Source organism: Marmota flaviventris, chromosome 3, assembly GCF_047511675.1.
Source record: "Marmota flaviventris isolate mMarFla1 chromosome 3, mMarFla1.hap1, whole genome shotgun sequence".
In the NCBI taxonomy this organism is placed as follows: Eukaryota; Metazoa; Chordata; class Mammalia; order Rodentia; family Sciuridae; genus Marmota; species Marmota flaviventris.
In genome coordinates this window covers 97,024,064-97,043,285 of record NC_092500.1, presented here as the reverse complement: position 1 = coordinate 97,043,285, position 19,222 = coordinate 97,024,064, and the positions used below count along the sequence as shown (strand labels likewise).

The 19,222-nt window shown below is 38.4% G+C and overlaps 1 protein-coding gene across 1 annotated transcript in view; it reads right to left on the bottom strand.

Annotated features, from left to right (window-relative positions):
• Positions 1-2,790: 2,790 nt before the first annotated feature.
• Positions 2,791-19,222, bottom strand: part of Dusp16 (dual specificity phosphatase 16) — a 94,565-nt gene continuing 78,133 nt past the window's right edge. The window contains exons 5-7 of the mRNA XM_027955915.3: positions 16,846-17,005; positions 8,415-8,538; positions 2,791-6,551 (exon numbers count right to left, since the gene is read on the bottom strand). Of these exons, the coding sequence (XP_027811716.1) occupies positions 5,384-6,551; positions 8,415-8,538; positions 16,846-17,005 (1,452 nt within the window). The 3' untranslated portion in view covers positions 2,791-5,383. The remainder of the gene's footprint in view (positions 6,552-8,414; positions 8,539-16,845; positions 17,006-19,222) is intronic.

The window sequence follows — 19,222 nt, the reverse complement described above, 5'->3', positions numbered from 1 at the left end:
TAGGCCTCTGCCTCATGCACGTTTTCTGGCATCTCCTTCCCTTAGATGTGGGCAGCAGCCTCGCCCCCAGCTCCTCCAGCTCCCGTAGAACTCCGCCTTTGGTATTTCTAAATTTTAGATCAGGTGTTAAGTATTAGCTTTTCTCTCAGGTCACCTGTAGCAGTGAGGATGAAGGCTTAGACAAGGAGACTGCCAACTTGGGTTCTGGTGAGAGGTGTGAGCCTTCAGTTTATTGTTTGGAGGCCTCAGTTGTCCACACTCTTCCCCCATTAGGACTTACATTCCTTCCCAACTCACAATCTTCCTGTGCTCAGATGAAGCAGAAACAGCCAACAAAGACTATCTTCTCAGCTTCTATAACTGCTTCAGGTCAAATCCTTTGAACCTCATATTCTATATCATTCCTAGTGGTTTTTTTTGTAACTGAACCCTGACTGGTACCATAACATTACTCTTCAATATTTTACTTTTTTCTAATAGATTCTGGGAATTTTTTTTTTTTTTCCTTCAAGAAACTGTGATGGGTCTTTCTTGGTTAGTACTCACTCAGTGACCTACCTGGCCACTACAGGATCCTCCAGGGTTAGGAAGTGAGCTTGGAGTTGTGAGAGAGATCTGGGTGGAAGTTTCTAGCCTCGACTGGTAAGCCATTTGGTTTCCTTGAGCCTGTATTATACTTTGGATTTTAAACGTCCCCCAAAGGTCCACATGCTCAAGGCTTGTTTGCCTACAAATGGCAGTATTGGGAGGTGGGGGAGTTTTTATGAAGGTGGGAACCTAACAGAAGGAAATTAGATCACTGGCGGTACGTGCTTGAAGAGCTATTGGGGACATTGGCCTTTCTCACACTTTTTCTTCCCGAATGCCATGAAGTGAACAGGTCTTCTCCACCACATGCTCTCGCCACAGACCCAAAACAACAGGGTCAAACGACTACAGACTGAAAATCTTTCCTCCTCATAAATTACATCAGGTGGAGCCGGGGTTGTGGCTCAGTGGCAGAGTGCTTTCCTAGCATGTATGAGGCACTGGGTTTGACCCTCAGCACCACATAAAATAGATAAAATAAAGGTCTATCAACAACTAAAAAATATTTTTAAATTATTTTAGAGAGATGAAAAGCTGACATACCAACCTTTTCCTTCTGGCAAGTCTGCAGTTCTAAAAACTAAATATTTAGCAGCAATGAAGAACATTTTTCTTGTCTGAGCAATAGTCCCGAGTCTTAATAATCTCTTTGGACACTCAGGGATCACTCTAAATATTCTGCCATTTTTCATATCAGAAATCTAGACCTTCCCTATTTCCCCCTTAGTTTTTTTTTCTTTTATTTGTTCTTAGTTATATATGACAGTAGAATGTATTTTGACATGTACATACATGGAGAATAACTTCCCATTTTTGTGATTGTACATGAGGTGGAGTTACACTGGTTCACACTGAACATAGGTTTTTATTTTTAGTTGTCAAACTAGTCCTCCAAATTCAGAGCTCCCAAAGGAAAGCTTCCTTCCTTTTAATTATAAATTAGGTATTGACTCTCTCTTAAAAGCCTATTTTGCTTGTCTATCAATCTGTTCATCTGTACTTATGACCACTGTAAAAAGGGTACTATACTACATAGTTTTATTAGGTAAATTAGGTCAGTAGAAGCTGGCCTTCACCCTTTGTGCATATAAATTTATAATATGTGAGTTGTAAAGTTGGGAGCAGAAAAGTAATATTCAAAGAAAAAGACCTAACACATTAGTGGTTAATGTCAGAAAAACAAAACCTGACAACAGTATTTAAAATACCAATGAACATTTTGAAGCTAAAAATTTTTTTGTCATCTTGTCCCAGAACACTCTGCCCTTCACAAACTGTCTTTATGGATACACAAGACTCCAATTTGGCCATATTTGTCTCCACATCTCAGAAACCTTCCCTATTTCCCCCTGGTTTTTGTCTAATTGTAGGTGTCAGATCCAAACCAGCCCTCTCCCAGCTGCTCGTGTGTTCTCTAAATGCCTCTAGCTCTACCTAGAGTGAACAGTTCGCTTGACCTTCAGGCCTTCTCAAGATCTAAGCCTTTTCACCTGAAGCCTCTTATACAAACACTTGTTGTTCTACTACCCTCCATCTCTGGAGACAGTTATTTCACATTCCCTTTATTCTTCTATCCCACCCATTTTTTTCCCTGCAATGTCCTCACCAAGGCACCTCTGGTATTGGCCTACCCTGGCCAGTCCTCCTTACTTTCAAATTTTCTTAAGTCCAACTGCAACTTACTCAGGAACCTTTTACAGTTCACTTTAGTGAGGTTACCTTGTGAGTCTTTTTTAGTCATTCCATCTGCTGCATTAAGGTAAATAGTTCATTCCTGTAAGGCATGATTTTTACTGCACTAATGAGCATATCCAGTGTCACAGGCTGAGAGGTAGGCCATTAGAGTACCCATGGCAAGGATAGAATAGATCCTCTGTTTGTAATTATTTCAGGAAAAATGGAGGAATCAAAGTCATTAATTTTATTTTTCTTCCAAAATCAATCAAAATATTTACCAAGTCTTTGGTTTCTACAGTGTACTGTGCCTTAGGTATACACAGAAAGAAGGCAGCCAATGATATGTTAGCCAGCGATCCAGTATTCTGTGTGAATGGTAGTAGATATATCTGACACTATCACCACTTTATTTTGAGCTAAACCTTATTCGAGAATAGCAGGACAGGTTCCACCACACCCTCCTTTGACAACTTGGATGATGCTATTTATCAATTTTACAGCTGCAAAGAAAGGTCCTTCCTCGTATTTATGTATAAACAGGTACCAGTTTTGATTTTATTTCATCATATTAACATACATGACACATCAAAATGAGAAATGCACAATTTAACCATTCAACAGCTTGCCTTGCTCCAAAAGAACACTACATTCATATTAAACATTTATACAGTCTTTCCACCTAACTTTACAAATGTCCTAAATCAATTTCCAGCATTTCTCACACAGAAGCCTATTTCAACTCTTTAAAATCACCATTCTGTATCATCCTAGTAGACTCCAGGGGTTCCCCTGTGATTCCATGCTGAAGAGAACCAGCCTCCACATCACCCACAGACCCGAGCAGCTCCAGGACTTGCCTTGGAGGCTGCCCCTTCGGCATGGTAATCTTGATTCCAAGAACTGATTATTGGACATAACTGATCAAGGACTGACAGTTGTAGTGTATGACTATATCACAGTTACAGGAGGGAAGGGGGACCATAGCCAACAGAAACCCTAAATGACACAAGGCAAATTTTTGCCCAAAGATCTATTGAATCTGAGTCCCCCAAGCCTCCTGAAACCCTTAACGATGGAGCTATAGCTTTCATTTCTTAAAAAATGTTTGACAGATGTAACCAGATTCTGGAAGCGGGGAACTGTTAAACATTCGGTGTGTGTATACACAACACACCAAAAATTACTTTGTGAAACCTTGAGAATATCTGATTACATAAAAGATTTAAATGCGTATATAAAAACTCAGATCATTTCACAGAAATTTGTCAGTACAGTAATAATGTGCTCCCTATGCAGTTCATGCTCTTTTGTGTCCATTTTATACCCACATCATAGCACATTATTTGTACATAACCAGTATGTCTGTGAAGCTCATAAACCCCATGATCAAGCCAGTCAGTTCTGAATCGTTATTCTGTGCTAGTTTTAGCAGTCACCATAGGAAACAAATCACAGCCTAGTCCAAGGAATATCCATTTCTCAAACATAGAAAAACCTGAGATATAAGTCAGCAACTAGCTACACTTACAGTAAAGGAAAGAACAATAACACCTGTCCCACTTCCCACCCCCCCCCAAAAAAAAAGCTGCTGACATGAATTAAGGCTTCAAAAGAGGACCATACCGTAGTTGATAAAACATAAGCCAAGAAATTTAAAAGCAAATACATACTATCACTTGTGTACTTGTTCTAATTACCTTCTATTTTCAGCTGCCAGGATTGATTCCATACAGTGATTGTAGGTCAAGGACTGAGAAACCATCTTGGTCTTTTTCCATCTTGATATGTTTTACTAAAAACATGCCAGGGATAGTTTTCAAAATAGCTTGGCTATGGCTTTCCACTCTACTCACAACTGAACAAAATTCAACAGCCTTCTTCTCACCTTCCTAAACTGTTACTCTCTCAACTCTATTTAAAAGTATGCGGAGATTTTAGAAATACCACCCTCATCACATGCCAAGAGGAGATGTGCCATCAAGGAAATAAGTTTCCTGTTTCTCCTCAGCATTTTTTTTTAACCTTCTTAATATTTCTATAGTTCCCCGCCTAGGTGGTTTCCTATAAAATTCTTCCTGTTGTTACATTTTTACAAACTGGATCCATGCAATGAAATAAATGGAAAATATCTACTTTGGCTGAGAACTTGAAGGATCTGTCACTCTGCTATGAACCCAGACAATTCACATTTGACTTTAAACCAAGTTAATCTTTAATGAAAGGATTAACAATCCCATTTTAAACAATTCTTTGATTCATAAAAGGGAGGTAGACTTGTTTAGCCTCCCAATCTTGGCTTAAATCATTATACCGCCAGATTCCTAGCTAAGGTGAATCCTAGATGGTTTCTCTTCTCTTTCTTTAAATAAAGCTGAAAAGAAGAAGAAAACAACCTACTCCATCCAGGCCCAATTGGAATTTTGTGCATAGAGTTTTAAATTGTTCTGAAAAGTATGACTAGCTACCAACCTATTCACAATGCCTAGAAAACGGGCTCCCAGACATGGTAGTGGTGAAAGCCCCGACTGTCCTGTCTGAGGTACTGGGTTTGTTCTAAAGTAGATCTGGGCGAGGCCCCTAATGGTCCATGCAGCAGAATGATGCTTATGTCACTCAGCTGTCAGGTGAGCTTGGATTTGTGAATCAGTTTGGATAGGATCATTTCTCTTGGATTTAACCATTAGGTTCTGTCCCTAAGAGGTCTACCCACCCGACCCACCAGTGGCTCAGTCTCAGCACTAAGGTGCACTATGGAAGGGACTGGACAAAGACAAATATCTGAGATCTCATTGTAGCACAACGTGAAAATGGTATGGGATTTTGTCATCTGACATCAAAGATGCTTCTGTAGGAGCAATAAATGTGCAATTCACGGAATACAAGTTGGTTCCTCTGGTTAGGGGGATTCTAACATCTGCCCTTCCACTTTTCTTGAGAGAAATATTAGCTCATCTCTCAAATGCAGATGCTAAGAGAACTGTGTTGATCCACCTTTTGCTTTACACCACAGCTCCATTTTCCAAAATATATATGTATGTACATATATATATTTCAGATTTACAGGGAATATTTTTGTGGAAAAAAAAAAACTCAATAGAAGTCACAAGTGTCTTTCTTCTCAGGAGACCTCAATGATTTCCATGCTGCCTGAAAAGCTAGACTGACTGCCCACTTTCCCCAGCTCTTCCCGCGACCTGTTCTCTGACATGATGCTCTCTCCAAATTCCATTTGGCAGCTTCTACGTTTAAACTGCTTTTCAAAGGGGCTCTCTTCGTGCCAGCTCCGCCGTGAGTCAGCTCTGTCACTTGGCTTCTGCCGTCTGCGCACAGAATAGACTTGGTCACTGCAAGTGGGCAGCTGGCTACAGCTGTAGGCAGAATAACTGGCATTGCCTCCATAGATGGCTGAAGCAGAGTAAAAGTGAGAGGACTCTGTGGCAAAATACCAACTATTGGTCAAGGAGGGGGTAGAGGTCTGGGGAGCCAAGATATCTGAGTGCCAGCCCTTGAGGCCCAGCCCGGCAGCAGACTTGGTGAGGTGTTGCTGGCTGGTGGAAAGGCCGAAGAGGAAGTTGGTATGGTAATTGTCCTCCACACTCCCACTTCGATGCAGTGGAGATAAGAAGGACCTTTGGGTGCCACTGTTGCTGGTTCTTACTGAGTGTAGACGCTTGCTCTCTGAAGGCCTGGTGGTCTGGGGCTTCTTAAGGATGTGGGCTTCCTCCTTATCTGGGCTGGTTTCTGGAGTCTGCTCTGACACTTCCTGAACTGGGGAGAACTGGCATAGCTTGTTGGTCCCATCCAGAGTAGTTGAAGGTTTGTAGTATTCCAAAGCATCTTCTGATGAGGAGAAACCATGTAAGGATGCTGCCATGCTGGCTGAATATGAAACTGATTTAATATCCAGAGAGAAGGAACGCTTGAGCTTATTGCTGTCTTCCAGCTTGTCAGAGGACAGGTGAAGCCCATTGAGTGCCTGTACCAGTGGACTGTCCTCTAACAGTGATGGCTGTAGGCTGGGCGCACTGGCAGGATGCACAGGCCTTTGCCCTGCTGCCTCTGAGGTAGCACAGTCAGCAAAGGGTGGACTGAGGGATGTCTCACTTTTCTGTCCACCCTCCAAGACTGCAGGGACAGGTTCATTTGGCTTTTCCAGGTGCAGCAGCTTGAGTTTGCTCTTTGGCCCTGATGCTCCAGTCTGGTTCTTAATCTTCTTTTCATAGTCAAGGAGCTGGCCCAGAAAATTGAAGTTTGGAGATATAGTAGGTCTTTTTTCTTTCACAAATCTATGAAGAGAGGAAAAATCAAAAACTGAATTTTATACTACACTTTATCTTAAGAATATTAAGTGAGTAAACACGAGGGGTTTATTAGACCTTCCTAAATACTTTGGAAGATGACTGGTTTACAAGTTCAGAGAGATGCCTCAAGATGGAGAATATAAAGGACTTCTGTGCTGAGGGAACTCTGACTCTGGGGGCATACTAGAGAGAGAGGGTGCCAGGCCCAAAAGCTCTAGAGTTTTAGCCTTATTATTTTTAATGGCTCAAGACTTCCAATGCAATTGATAAGAGGGGATTTCTTTGGCTACAACCAATGAAATCCTGCCACAACACACACTGTTACAACCAAAAGAAGTACAGTGTAATGGTCATTTGCCAGCTTTAATTTTCCAATATTATCCCTTCAATGTCCCCATGGTCATTTCTCAAGACATTTCACATTTTAATGACCAAAAAAAAAAAAAAAAAGTATCAGATGACGGTCAAAGCACCTAATTCTGAGTTCCATCTTTTTGTACTCTGCACGACAGAATAACCAACCACAAAGTTGTATCTGGGGGCTAAGTATTATGCTGATGCCCTAAATTATTTATTCAATCTTCAAACCTACCCTAATCAGTGGGTGCCATTATCCCCATCATGAGGGTACATAAATCTTGGACTTGCCTAAAATCACATAGCTACTAACTGATGATACTGGAAGTCAAAGCTAGGTCCATCCGATGTCTGGGTCCATTTTTGTAATATGTTAAAGATTCATCAAGGGGTCAAAACTATGAATAAGTAGCTTTTATGTTTCACTGAGGAAACAAGGCTCTTAAATGTAATAGAAAAATTCTTCAATGGCACCAGAACTTCATGAGTCAATTACCTGTCAGATGCTGCAAAAAGTAAAACTACTACTATTCTTTATTTGTAAATAAAGAATAAGAAAAATTAAAAACTCCATAGAAATCAAGTAATCTAAAGCAAATTAACAAAGCCAGAAATAACCAGTTCAACTATAGTTTAAATATTAATATAGGGTCCTTGTGCTAAGACTTCCTCATGTGATACTATGGTGAGGCCTCTGGTTTCTGCATGGAGCAGGACAGTGTCAGGCACAAAGCCTGAATGAAGGAGAGGAATCTGGTGCAGGTAGACAAGGGCCCATCCACACCAGTTTCCTGCCTCAAAAGACAAGCTGGGCTGCTCATTCCTTCTAATTTTACCCAACTGTTAAAACGGGCCTGCTCTATGTGTTTCTATTTTTTATTCTTTATCACATGAAAACTAACTACCTCTACCCAACAAGGCCTGAAGGAAACTCATATTCATAAATCACCAAGAAAACTCCAGCCCTCAGCAGTATTGCCACTTGCCTGCCTTCCCTTTTGAGAAAATAGGAGCCAGCGCAACCTGGTCAAAACTACACACTGCAAAATCTGGACAACTAGGATGTAGGAAATTAGTGAATGCATTTGATGGTTATTTGGTTTTACACTTGCCTATATTTGTCTTTTTCCTCATAGCAATACAAAGTTTGAAGCAGAGTATATTCTACTGGAAGTTTTTTTTTTTTTTCCTTCATAAATACATTAGAACAAATGATACTTCTCCGACGAAGGAAAGGAATAAGCTCTCTGCCTGGTGTTTTTCCTTAAACTTAAAAGGTAGCTGAGGATGAATCTGACACATTAGGGCAGAATGAATGCTAACTGATAAAACTGCATTCTTTTCAAATCTTTGCAAGACCATTTAAAAATCCACAGAAACCTGAAAAGAGAGTGACTAAAATAATCACAATTTGCTTTAATCTGCTTTTCTATTCATTGTGTTTCAGGGCAAATGAAAAGCCCACTCACACAGACATGTTCTTGTCCTCACCTGTAAGCCTCATCTAAAGACATGTCCATCCTCTTCATGATGTAGGCGATGGCAATGGTGGCGGAGCGAGAGATCCCTGCTAAACAGTGCACTAGGACACATCCATTGGAAGCTTTTGCTTTCTCTGTATGAGTCAAATTCAAGAAAGTTAACAATTTAGTTCAGCAAAATGGAAATTTTGTTTCCATTTGTTTACTCAAGGTCTTAGCCTAAAAACCTCAAAGCAAATCTTTTCTATTCACATTATATTTACTCTTTCAATATTCTTTTGAAGTTAGGGAAGATAATTTCCTCACCATTGTTATACAATGGATAGTTAAGGTCCACAAGCATTAATAAGCAACATGTCACTAACTCAGGTTACCTGACACTTATTTCAGTATTTTTTACCATATATTTTTTTCCATTATTATTTTAATAAATTTTCCTGGATATGATTCCTGCATTACATGATTCTACTTGCTTAGTGTAGAAATTTTCAGAAATACAGAAAAGTACATAAAGAAAATAAGAACCATCTAAAACTCCGCACCCAAGATAACAACTAACAATTTGTTTACGCATGTTATTTGACACACATTTTCCTCCCAACTATGAGATTTTAGGGGTGGAGGAGGGTAACCGGGGATTGAACTCAGGGACACTCAACCACTGAGCCACATTCCCCAGCCCTATTTTGTATTTTATTTAGAGACAGGGGCTCACTGTGTTGCTTAGTGCCTCCGCTGGCTTTGAACTCCTGATCTTCCTGCCTCAGCCTCCTGAGCCACTGGATAGGATTGTGCCACCGCGCATGGCTGATAATTTTTTAAAAAATATATTTGCATTTCAAATAATGTATGACACACATTACTAATGAGAAAGGAGGGAAGTGAGGGAGAGACTAGATCATAATGCAAGATGCCAGACCAAGTGAGTTTTTTTTTCCTTTTCTTTTTTGCTATGCTGGAAATTAAACCTAGGGCCTCAAACACTCAAAGCTAGCAACAGGCCACTAATCTACATTCCCAGCCCAAATATTTTTTTAAATGCCGAGACTTGTCAGACATGAGAGTACACACCTGTGATCTCATCTACATGGGAGGCAGGAGGGTCCCAAATTCAAGTCCAGCCTGGGCAATTTAGTAAGATTCTGTCTCAAAATAAAAATTTTTAAAAAGGGCCGAGGATGTAGCTCAGTGCTAGAGTACTTGCCTAGCATGAATGAGAGCTCTGGGTTCAATCCCCATACCACACAGGCACACCACCAATAAATAAATAAATAATAAAATTCATGAGTTCTCTATTTAGGAAATTTTACCGTGTGTCATAAAATAGCTCAACTTTATTTGCTGAATTTAAGAAGAAAACTATGCATAGCTAGATGGGGTTTACCAGGTCACTTTAATGAGGACAAACAGAACTTTTATCCCTTCCTCGACACCCAGGAGTTACTGTCCTTTATCGCATTAGTTCCCCAAAACATGGCAGAAGGACTCAGAGATACTTTTAGTGCTGTCATTTCTCATTGTTAAGGGGCTTTAAAAAAACATAAATGTGGAAGTAGGTTAGGTTATCCCACATGGCCTGAAAGCAACCAATATTCTATGCAGTACTATGACTGTCTCAAGTCTTTTTATTATTTTTTATAATATTTTTAGTTGTAGGTGGACACAATAACTTTATTTTGTCTATTTAGTTTTTTTTATGTGGTGCTGGGGATCAGACCTAGTGCCTCATGCATGCTAGGCAAGCAATCTACCACTAAGCCACAACCGCAGCCCCGACTGTCTCAATTCTAAACAATTACATGTGTGCTTCTTTCTTAAAGCTGTTGCCAGGGAGCTACATTCTTCCCTTTCATTTTTATTTTAGTTGAAAATTACCAAAAATTACCAAAACTATGTTAAAATTATTAGAATTAACAAATATGTAAGAAACCAGCTCCAGCACTGCCTATGTCACAAATATTTCACATTTCTTCTAGATATGATTTATTCATTATGTATCCAACAATCTAGGATGAATAGGCAGCAACTTCAGCTTCCGTTCTAGATAGGAAACCAAACAGTAAAACAATAACAAATGACAACAATGCAACACTGAAACAAAGAACCAAGTGCTAAACAAAATAATAATAAACCTGTATATATAAAGTCTTTAGTTCTCTTTGCTCTACTGTACAGTGCTTACCCTACACTACTCTGTATTCCCCCTTTTGCCTTGGCTGCTAGAAGCTAAATTTTTCATTTAATTTCAAAAAGAAACAGTAATTCAGATTCTCTATCATTATTGCACTTTTCCTACTCCAGTATTACTTGATTCTTGCACTTTTATCTGTACCATCTTAATGTGTATATGAATATGTGCATCTTTTTATCCCAATCTCTTATTGTAAAGTACTCCAATACTGATTAGAAGTAGGCTTAAGGTTTTGAATGTTGATCATAGTCTCATCTGGAAAACTAGACTATGAGGACCTAGAATGGTCTTGCCTCTATAATACTAGACATAGTACATATACAGTTAGTACTGGCAGATTGATAAATAAGAAATCTTCATAAAAGTTTTGAAAAAGGGCTGGACGTAGTGGCACATGCCTGTAACCCCAGCAACTCCACAGGCTGAGGCAGGAGGATTACAAGGTCAAGACCAGCACAGCAAGACCCTGTCTCAAAATAAAAAATAAAAAGGGCTGGGGATGTAACTCAGTGGTTAAATACCCCTGGGTTCATTACCCCAGTACAAAAAAAAAAGAAAAAGGCTAGAAGGAAATAAACAATGACAGTAACGTATGTGTTATAATGTTGAGGTTATAGGTTTCCTTTTCTGTTTTTCAAACATTGTTTTTATAACCACAACTCTCTTGATATATATGAATGATATATTGTCGATGGACCTTTATTTTTTTATGTTTATATGTGATGCTGAGAATCGAACCCAGTGCCTCACACATGCTAGGCAAGTGCTCTACCACTGAGCTACATCCCCGCCCTCTTGATACATTTTTAAGAATCAAATTAAGAAATGCTTATACTGGAGTGGGGTTCATTAGCATACAGTTCTTGGCAGACATGAGTGCTAAACTAAGGCTTAAAGCAAAGGAAGAAATACACACAGACCTGACAGAGAGAAGGGACAAGTGTGCAGGAAAGCCCTGTGATGAGCTGAACAAAGTGCCCAGAAAACAGCCTGCCTTGGTTGGCACTCACGAGCTGTATGAGAAATAACCAGAATATTTCACAGGTGGGGAGCAGCTGCAGGAGGGTCTCTTGGGAATGTTAGGCTAAAGGATGTAATTTTTATGTAGAAAATCAAAGAGCCTCTTGCAAGTTCCTGAATAGGGAACAAGAAGGCAGTGATGGTGTCAATGGAAATAGAAATGGCACACTAGCACTACAGAAATTCAGGAATAAAATTTACACTAAACAAGGAGAAAGGGTCACAAATAAAGAGAGGGGGCATAAGAAAGGAGGAAATTCTCATTACATTATTAAAATATTAGCTGGATGAGGTGGCTCATGACTATTCAGATGACTGAGGTGACAGGAATTATTGCTCAAGCCCATGAGTTCAAGACCAGCTTTGGGTAATGCAGCAAGACCCCACCTCAAAAGCAAAACAAACAAACAAAAAAAGCCAACCAAACTAAAAATATTTACTTAAAGCCAACTAGGAGCCAAGTACTTTGCAAGGTATTTAATACACATATATTATCTACTTTAATTCTTCAGCATCAAAATAAGGTAGTTTCCAGTTCAGGAAATAGGCACACAAGCATGACCTCCATGTTGGGGACTGAACCCAGGGATGCTCTATCACTGAGCTACATCCCCTACCCTTTTTTACTTTCAAAGAGGCTCTTCCAAAGTTCCAAGGATGGCCTCAAACTTGGAAGTCCTCAGGCATATAAGTTTTAAGCAATTTACTCCAAACTACTATTAACTAAGGGAAGCCAAACTCAAATACTGATAGTTAGGCTCTAAAGTACATGATCTTAATCACCTTGCCTTGGTGCAAAGTCATGAGTTTGGTGTGAGTGAGTTGGCGGGGGGGGGGGAGGCAAGGAGACAGTGAGGAGGGAGCAGGGGCATCCAGATGCACAAGAGGGTACCTCATGAGAACCCCACCACACAAACAGGCAAACTTTGCTATTGCTGCCTACATTGACTAAAAGTAAAATATAAAGCTCCATGAAAACCCGAGTCCTTCCACCAAACCCAGAGACTTGCTGAAATTTAATCTAAATAACAAAAAGAGAAAAATCAAGATATTGTATCTAGGTATAGGGGTACATCTTCTAATTACATAGTCTATCATGACTAACCATGGCATCAAGTACCATGGAGAAGACAAATAGCAATTACAGCGAATATGAAAAAAATGAGATTTCTGCCTTCAATTATTTGAGTGGGATAGGGTAGTGGCTCACCTAAATAGAACCAAGCAAATAAGTGTGTGTTTGTTTGTGTACATTTAACCAATTGAAACATGGTAAAGTTCCTTTTGCATAAATGAAAAGTGGCATGATGATCCCAATCTCTCCCATGAAAGAAGAAAATAAACTGGGAGTAAAGTTACTCATATTCTCTTTTTTATGAATTCCTCCCAAATGTAGGCATTGTTATGACTTAACAGAATCAGGTTCTCCTCTTGATAGATCCTGAGATCATACTTTCAGCTGAAATTAGAGCGAAATGTCTCTGGATCAATATGACATGCAATGGCAACATTAATCATTATTATTATTTTTCTAAAGCAGCAGAAGGTGAATGATATGCTAAAGACATTTCCTAGAAGTATAATGAGAGAGTATTAATTTGGGGAATTTTCTCTATGATTATTTTAATGGGAGTGGTCATGGTCATTTATCTTTAGTTATTTCACAGAACGAGTCCTAATTGAATATGGAAACTCTTGGCAATCTGGAAAATTTGAGAAAAGATAACTATTTCAGAATTACCCAAAGCTCCAATAGCATTACCTAGAAAATCCCTCTCCTAGATGATAAAATATAGTGGGGACTTAATTTGCATAATTTTTCTTTTTTAAAGAAACTAGTTCTTTTATTTTTAACTACAGTAACCAATTCAGAGTATTTCAGTGTGGATTAGAGTGCTCAAACAGATGTGACTATAGGGGGTGAGCAACAAAAATTCCTCACATGGACATTAAGGGTCAACACCTTATTATGCTGCTCACTAGGGAGCAGTTTTCTCCTCTGTTCAGCCTCTCCACACAAACCACACTTTAAAAACATATCACCGATTACCACCAACACACTTGATCCTGCAGGACCATAAGGTCACAAAAGCAACAAGGACTTATCGAAATTCTGAATTTGAAGCAGAATGCGGAGTAGGAAACAGAATGTGTGTGAATTTTATTAGACCCATAACTACTTGAAAATACTGCCACTTGGATTGAGGCTCAGATATCTTGTAACATGTAAGAGATTCTAAATGTACTAGGATTCTTTTCCCCCCATCAGATTTGACTTTTCCCTGGGGAAAAGAGCAGCAAGGCAATAGGGAATATCACCAAAGTTTCCCAAAGTATTTTATAGGATTTGAAAAACTTGTGTGTGTAAGATTTAATTCCAAAAGCTTAACTAATTTTTTAAATTATTTATTTTAATTAGGTATATATGACAGCAGAATGCATTTTGATTTATTGTACATAAATGCAGCACAACTTTTCATTTCTCTGGCTGTACAAGATGTAGCATCGCATCATATGTGCAGTCATACATGTACCTAGGGAAATGACGTCCATCTCATTCCACCATCTTTCCTAGTCCCATCCCCCCTCTCCACCCCTCCCTCCCCTTTGCCCAAAGTTCTTTCATTTTTCCCATGCCCCCCCAATATGGATCACCATCCATTTATCAGAGAGAACATTCAGCTTTTAGTTTTGGGGGATTGGCTTACTTCACTTAGCATGATATTCTCCAACTCCATCCATTTACCTGCAAATGCCATAATTTTATTCTCTTTTAATGCTCAGTAATATTTCATTCTGTACATATACCACAGTTTCTTTATCCATTCATCTATAGAAGGACACCTTGGTTGCTTCCACAGCTTAGCTACTGTGAATTGAGCTGCTATGAACATTGATGTGGCTGCATTACTATAATAGCAGGCTGATTTTAAGTCCTTTGGGTATAGACCGAGGAGTGGGATAGATGGGTCAAATGGTGGTTCCATTCCAAGTTTTCTAAGGAATCTCCATACTGCTTTCCAAAGCAGTTGCACCAATTTGCAGTCCCACCAGCAATGTATGAATATGCCTTTTCCCCTACATTCTTGCCAACACTTATTGTTGTTTCTATTCTTGATAACTGCCATTCTGACTGGCATGAGATAAAATCTTAGTTTTGATTCGCATTTCTCTAAATAACTAGAGGTGTTGAACATTTTTTCATATATTTGTTGATAGATTGTATATCTTCTTCTGAGAAGTGTCTGTTCAGCTCCTTAACCCATTTATTGATTGGGTTGTTTTCTTTGGTGTTAAGTTTTTTGAGTTCTTTATATATCCTGAAGATTAGTGCTCTATCTGATGTGCATGTGGCAAAAATTTCTCCCCAAATGTAGGCTCTCTCTTCAAACTTATTGTTTCTTTTGCTAAGAAGAAGCTTTTTCGTTTAAGTCCATCCCATTTATTAATTCTTGATTTTATTTCTTGTGCTTTAGGAGTTTTGTTAAGGCAAGGCCTACTTTTTCTAGGGTCTCTGGACTAATTCCTAGGTCCTTGATCCACTCTGAGTTGAATGTTGTGTGTGGTGAGAGATAGAAGTTTATTTTCATTTTGCTGCACATAGATTTCCAGTTCTCCCAGCACCACTTGTTGAAAAGACTATCTTTTCTCTAATGTATGTTTTTGGCACCTTTGTATAATATGAAATAACTATATTTATGTGGGTTTGTCACTCTGTCTTCTATTCTGTATCTTTGCTCTACATGTCTATTTTCATGATAGTACCGTGCTGTTTTGTTACTGAAGCTTTGTAGTCTAGTTTAAAGTCTGATATTGTGATGCCTCCTGCTTCACTATTCTTGCTAAGAATTACTTTAGCTATTCTCGGGTCGTTTATTTTTCCAAATGAATTTCCTGAGTGTTTTTTCTATAAGGAATGACACTGGGAGTTTAATTGGAATTGCATTCAATCTGTATAGTGCTTTGGGTAATATGACCATTTTCACAATATTAATTTTGCCTATCCAGAGCATGGAATCTTTCCATCTTCTAAGGTCTTCTTCAACTTCTTTCTTTAGTGTTCTGCAGTATTCATTATGGAGGTCTTTCACCTCTTTTGTTAAGTGGATTCCCAAGCATTTTATTATTTTTTTAAAGCTATTGTGAATGGGGTAGTTTTCCTAATTTGTCTTTCAGAGGATTCATCACTGATGTATAGAAATACACTTGATTTATGGGTACTGATTTTATATCCTGCTACTTTGCTGAATTCATTAATTCATTCTACAAGCTTTCTGGTGGAGTTTTTTGGATCCTCTAAGTATAGAACCATGTCGTCAGCAAATAATGATAGTTTGAATTCTTCTTTTCTTATTTGTATTCCCTCTAATTTCTTTGTCTCTCTAATTGCTCTGGCTAGAGTTACAAGAACTATGTTGAATAGAAGTGGTAAAAGAGGGCATCTCTGTCTTGTTCCAGTTTTTAGAGGGAATGCTTCCAATTTTTTTCCATTTAGAATGATGTTGGCCTTGGGTTTAGCATAGATGTTGAGGTATGTTCCTACTATCCTTAGTTTTTCTAGGGTTTTGAACATGAAAGTGTGCTGTGTTTTGTCAAATGTTTTCTCTGCATCAATTGATATAATCATGATTCTCATCTTTAAGTCTACTGATGTAATGAATTACATTTATTGATTTCCATATTTTGAACCAACCTTGCATCACTGGAATGAACCCTACTTGATCATGGTGCACTATTTTTTTAATGTTTTATGTGATTTTCCAGAATTTTATTGAGAATTTTTGCATCAATATTCATCAGGAATATTGGTCTGAAATTTTCTTTCCTTGCCTGGTTTTGGTATCAGGATGATAATAGCTTTGTTGAATGAGTTTGTAATGGTTACTTCCTTTTCTATTTCATGGAGTAATTTGAAGAGTATTGGTATTAATTATTCCCAAAAGCTTAACTAATTTTTAAACACTTGCAACACACAATCACAGATCCTATGAGGCTTACCCTTGGTACTGTTAAAAGTTAGCTAACAGGTCTCACAAGGCCAAACCTTAGGGACAGCACAACACGCACATCACCTTGACAGCTAAGTGAGAAAGCAACATCATGTTTTTTCCTGACTTTTGAAATCTCTGAAACAGGTTCCTTTCCTTTAAAGATAAAAAGAAGAGAGAGGGGCTACACCTACAGATGAGACTATAACCCAAAGGACTGTAATGCTACTTGAACTACTTACCAATGAAATCCACTGATTTGTCCAACCATGGCAAAATTTTTTCACAGAAGCTATCATTGACAGGCACTCGAAGGAAATGAGACTCAGGGATAAAGTCAGGCTTTGGACAGGTATTGCTGGCATTTAACACATAACCAATCCCGTTCTGTTGCATCAGCTCCTGTAGAAGGAAAAGCAGTTGAAATTACTAATAATATGATAACATGATCATTTTGAAAGATTAATGTTATGATAAAAATTACCAGTCTCCTTAAACTAATTATTCTCATTAGGAAATCCAAAAACCCAACAAAATGACAGTCTGGAGAGGAGGAAAAAAATTTAAGGAAAAAAGTCTATTTAAAATAGTACAGTACACTTGAAAATTATACACGACTAATATAGTAAATATTCTCTCACCTCCATTGCTACAGAGAAAAGCAGAGCAAATAATACAAAATAAAATGACCATTTATACAACTTCAGAATATGTGCACACATAAGAACATTTTCTTCCCACACCAAATATGCTGGGTTTTCTCTAAGATATAGCCCTAGGCATTCTTCTAGAACTCATTCTTTTTGAAGGCTGCATCTCTTTCTAAGGCATTAATTATCTGTTCTACATGCTGCTGGGTGTGTGTATAGTGTGAGAGTTTGTATCTCCTCTTAAATTTCTGGCTACCTACTGAATATTAGGACGTCCCACAGGCCCTTCAAATTCAAAATGTCAAAAACTAAACAAGCTTTTCTTCTTTCTCTGCTCCAATCTCTCGTTTCCTCTCTATAATCCCCAAAATTGGTTTATGGTAATAACATCCATCCATTCAGCTGAAGTAGAAAATAAGATCATCTGGCTCCTTTCTCTTCCTATAACCCCCTTCCAAATGGCTGCCAGATTTTTTTGGTATTGCCTGTTCCATTTATCTTCTTCTATTTTTATTCACTGCTCAGTGATCAATATTCATCAAAATAAATAAAAAAGCTACTAGAGAACTCAAAGTTTGCAGTGTTTTTCTCTCCAAACCATATTTAAAATGTTTTTTTTTATTAAAGCATTATGGTTATATATAGTAGTTGGGTTCATCCCAACAAACTCATACATGCATAGAATTTTGATTTCAGTTCAGGATCCCCTCCCCCAAACCATATTCTTAACTAGTTATCTTTTTATTTTTTTTTAATAATTGTTTTTTAGTTTTAGGTGGATACAATATTTTTATTTTTATGTGGTGCTGAGGATTGATCCCAGTGCCTCACACATGCTAGGCGAGCACGCTACCACTTGAGTCACATCCTCAGTTCCAACCTTTTTCTTTCTTATTGAGACAGAGTCTCATAGTGCTACCCAGGCTGGTCTCAAACTCTAAGCTCAAATGATCCTCTTTCCTCTCAGCCTCCCCAGGACCATGTGCCACCACATCCAGCTACAGCAATTTTTCTTACAATTAAGTACAAGATAATTGCTTTATCCACACTCTTCTAATTTCATTGTTTCATTTCCTGTTCCTGTCCCATACACCCTCTCAATGTCACATATATACTCACCTCTGTGCTTCTGTTTACACCATTACTATGCTTAGAAGGCCCTGTCCCTCTTCCTGATGGCTCTCTTCCCACTTTTACTACTTTGTTTAACCTTATCTAATAATTCCTTCCCACTAATGCATAATTGGTGATTCAAATTTCTGCCCTTCCAAAGTACTTTGCTCACACCATTAGTAGAGTGCATGCATTGCATTATCAGTAACTCTTTTCACCCTATTAAGTAGTGAAGTAAAATGAGATATTAGATCAATTTTTGGTTGTTTTTCTATTTTTAACACCAGCTACATAGTTGCACTAAGTACCAATCTGTTCATTTGATATCCCATCTACCATTTACCAGACAAGTCTAATAAACAACCCTACTTCTTTAGTCATTCCATTATTGCCTTTCAAGAAATGTTCCAAGCCTCTTATTTTAAGCAACCTTGGTCATTTCTTTCTTTTCTTGGAATGTTACCTCTTCTACAAATTCTTTTCAACTACCTAAAAGCAGCTGATATATGCGAGTTCACTAATGTCTTCATTTAACACATTTGGCACAATAAATATATTTCATCTTACATAAAAGGTGGACAGAGTGTAGATTTTGCATACAATCCTTATTGTTGAGATGACAATCAAGAAACAGCTTTTGGAATCAGATGGGCTTCTTAGCTTGAACAATATCCTTCATCTATGCCAGAGCTCAATTCTGTTGGTTGTCACCTATGCTTCTGTTACGTTAATAATCAGACTATGAAGATCTTTGAGTTTTTTTGTTTGCATTTTTGCAGTACTGGGGATTGAACTCAGAGCCTCATGCATGCTAGGGAAGCATTCTACCTGTGAGAAACACCCCCTAGCCCTTATG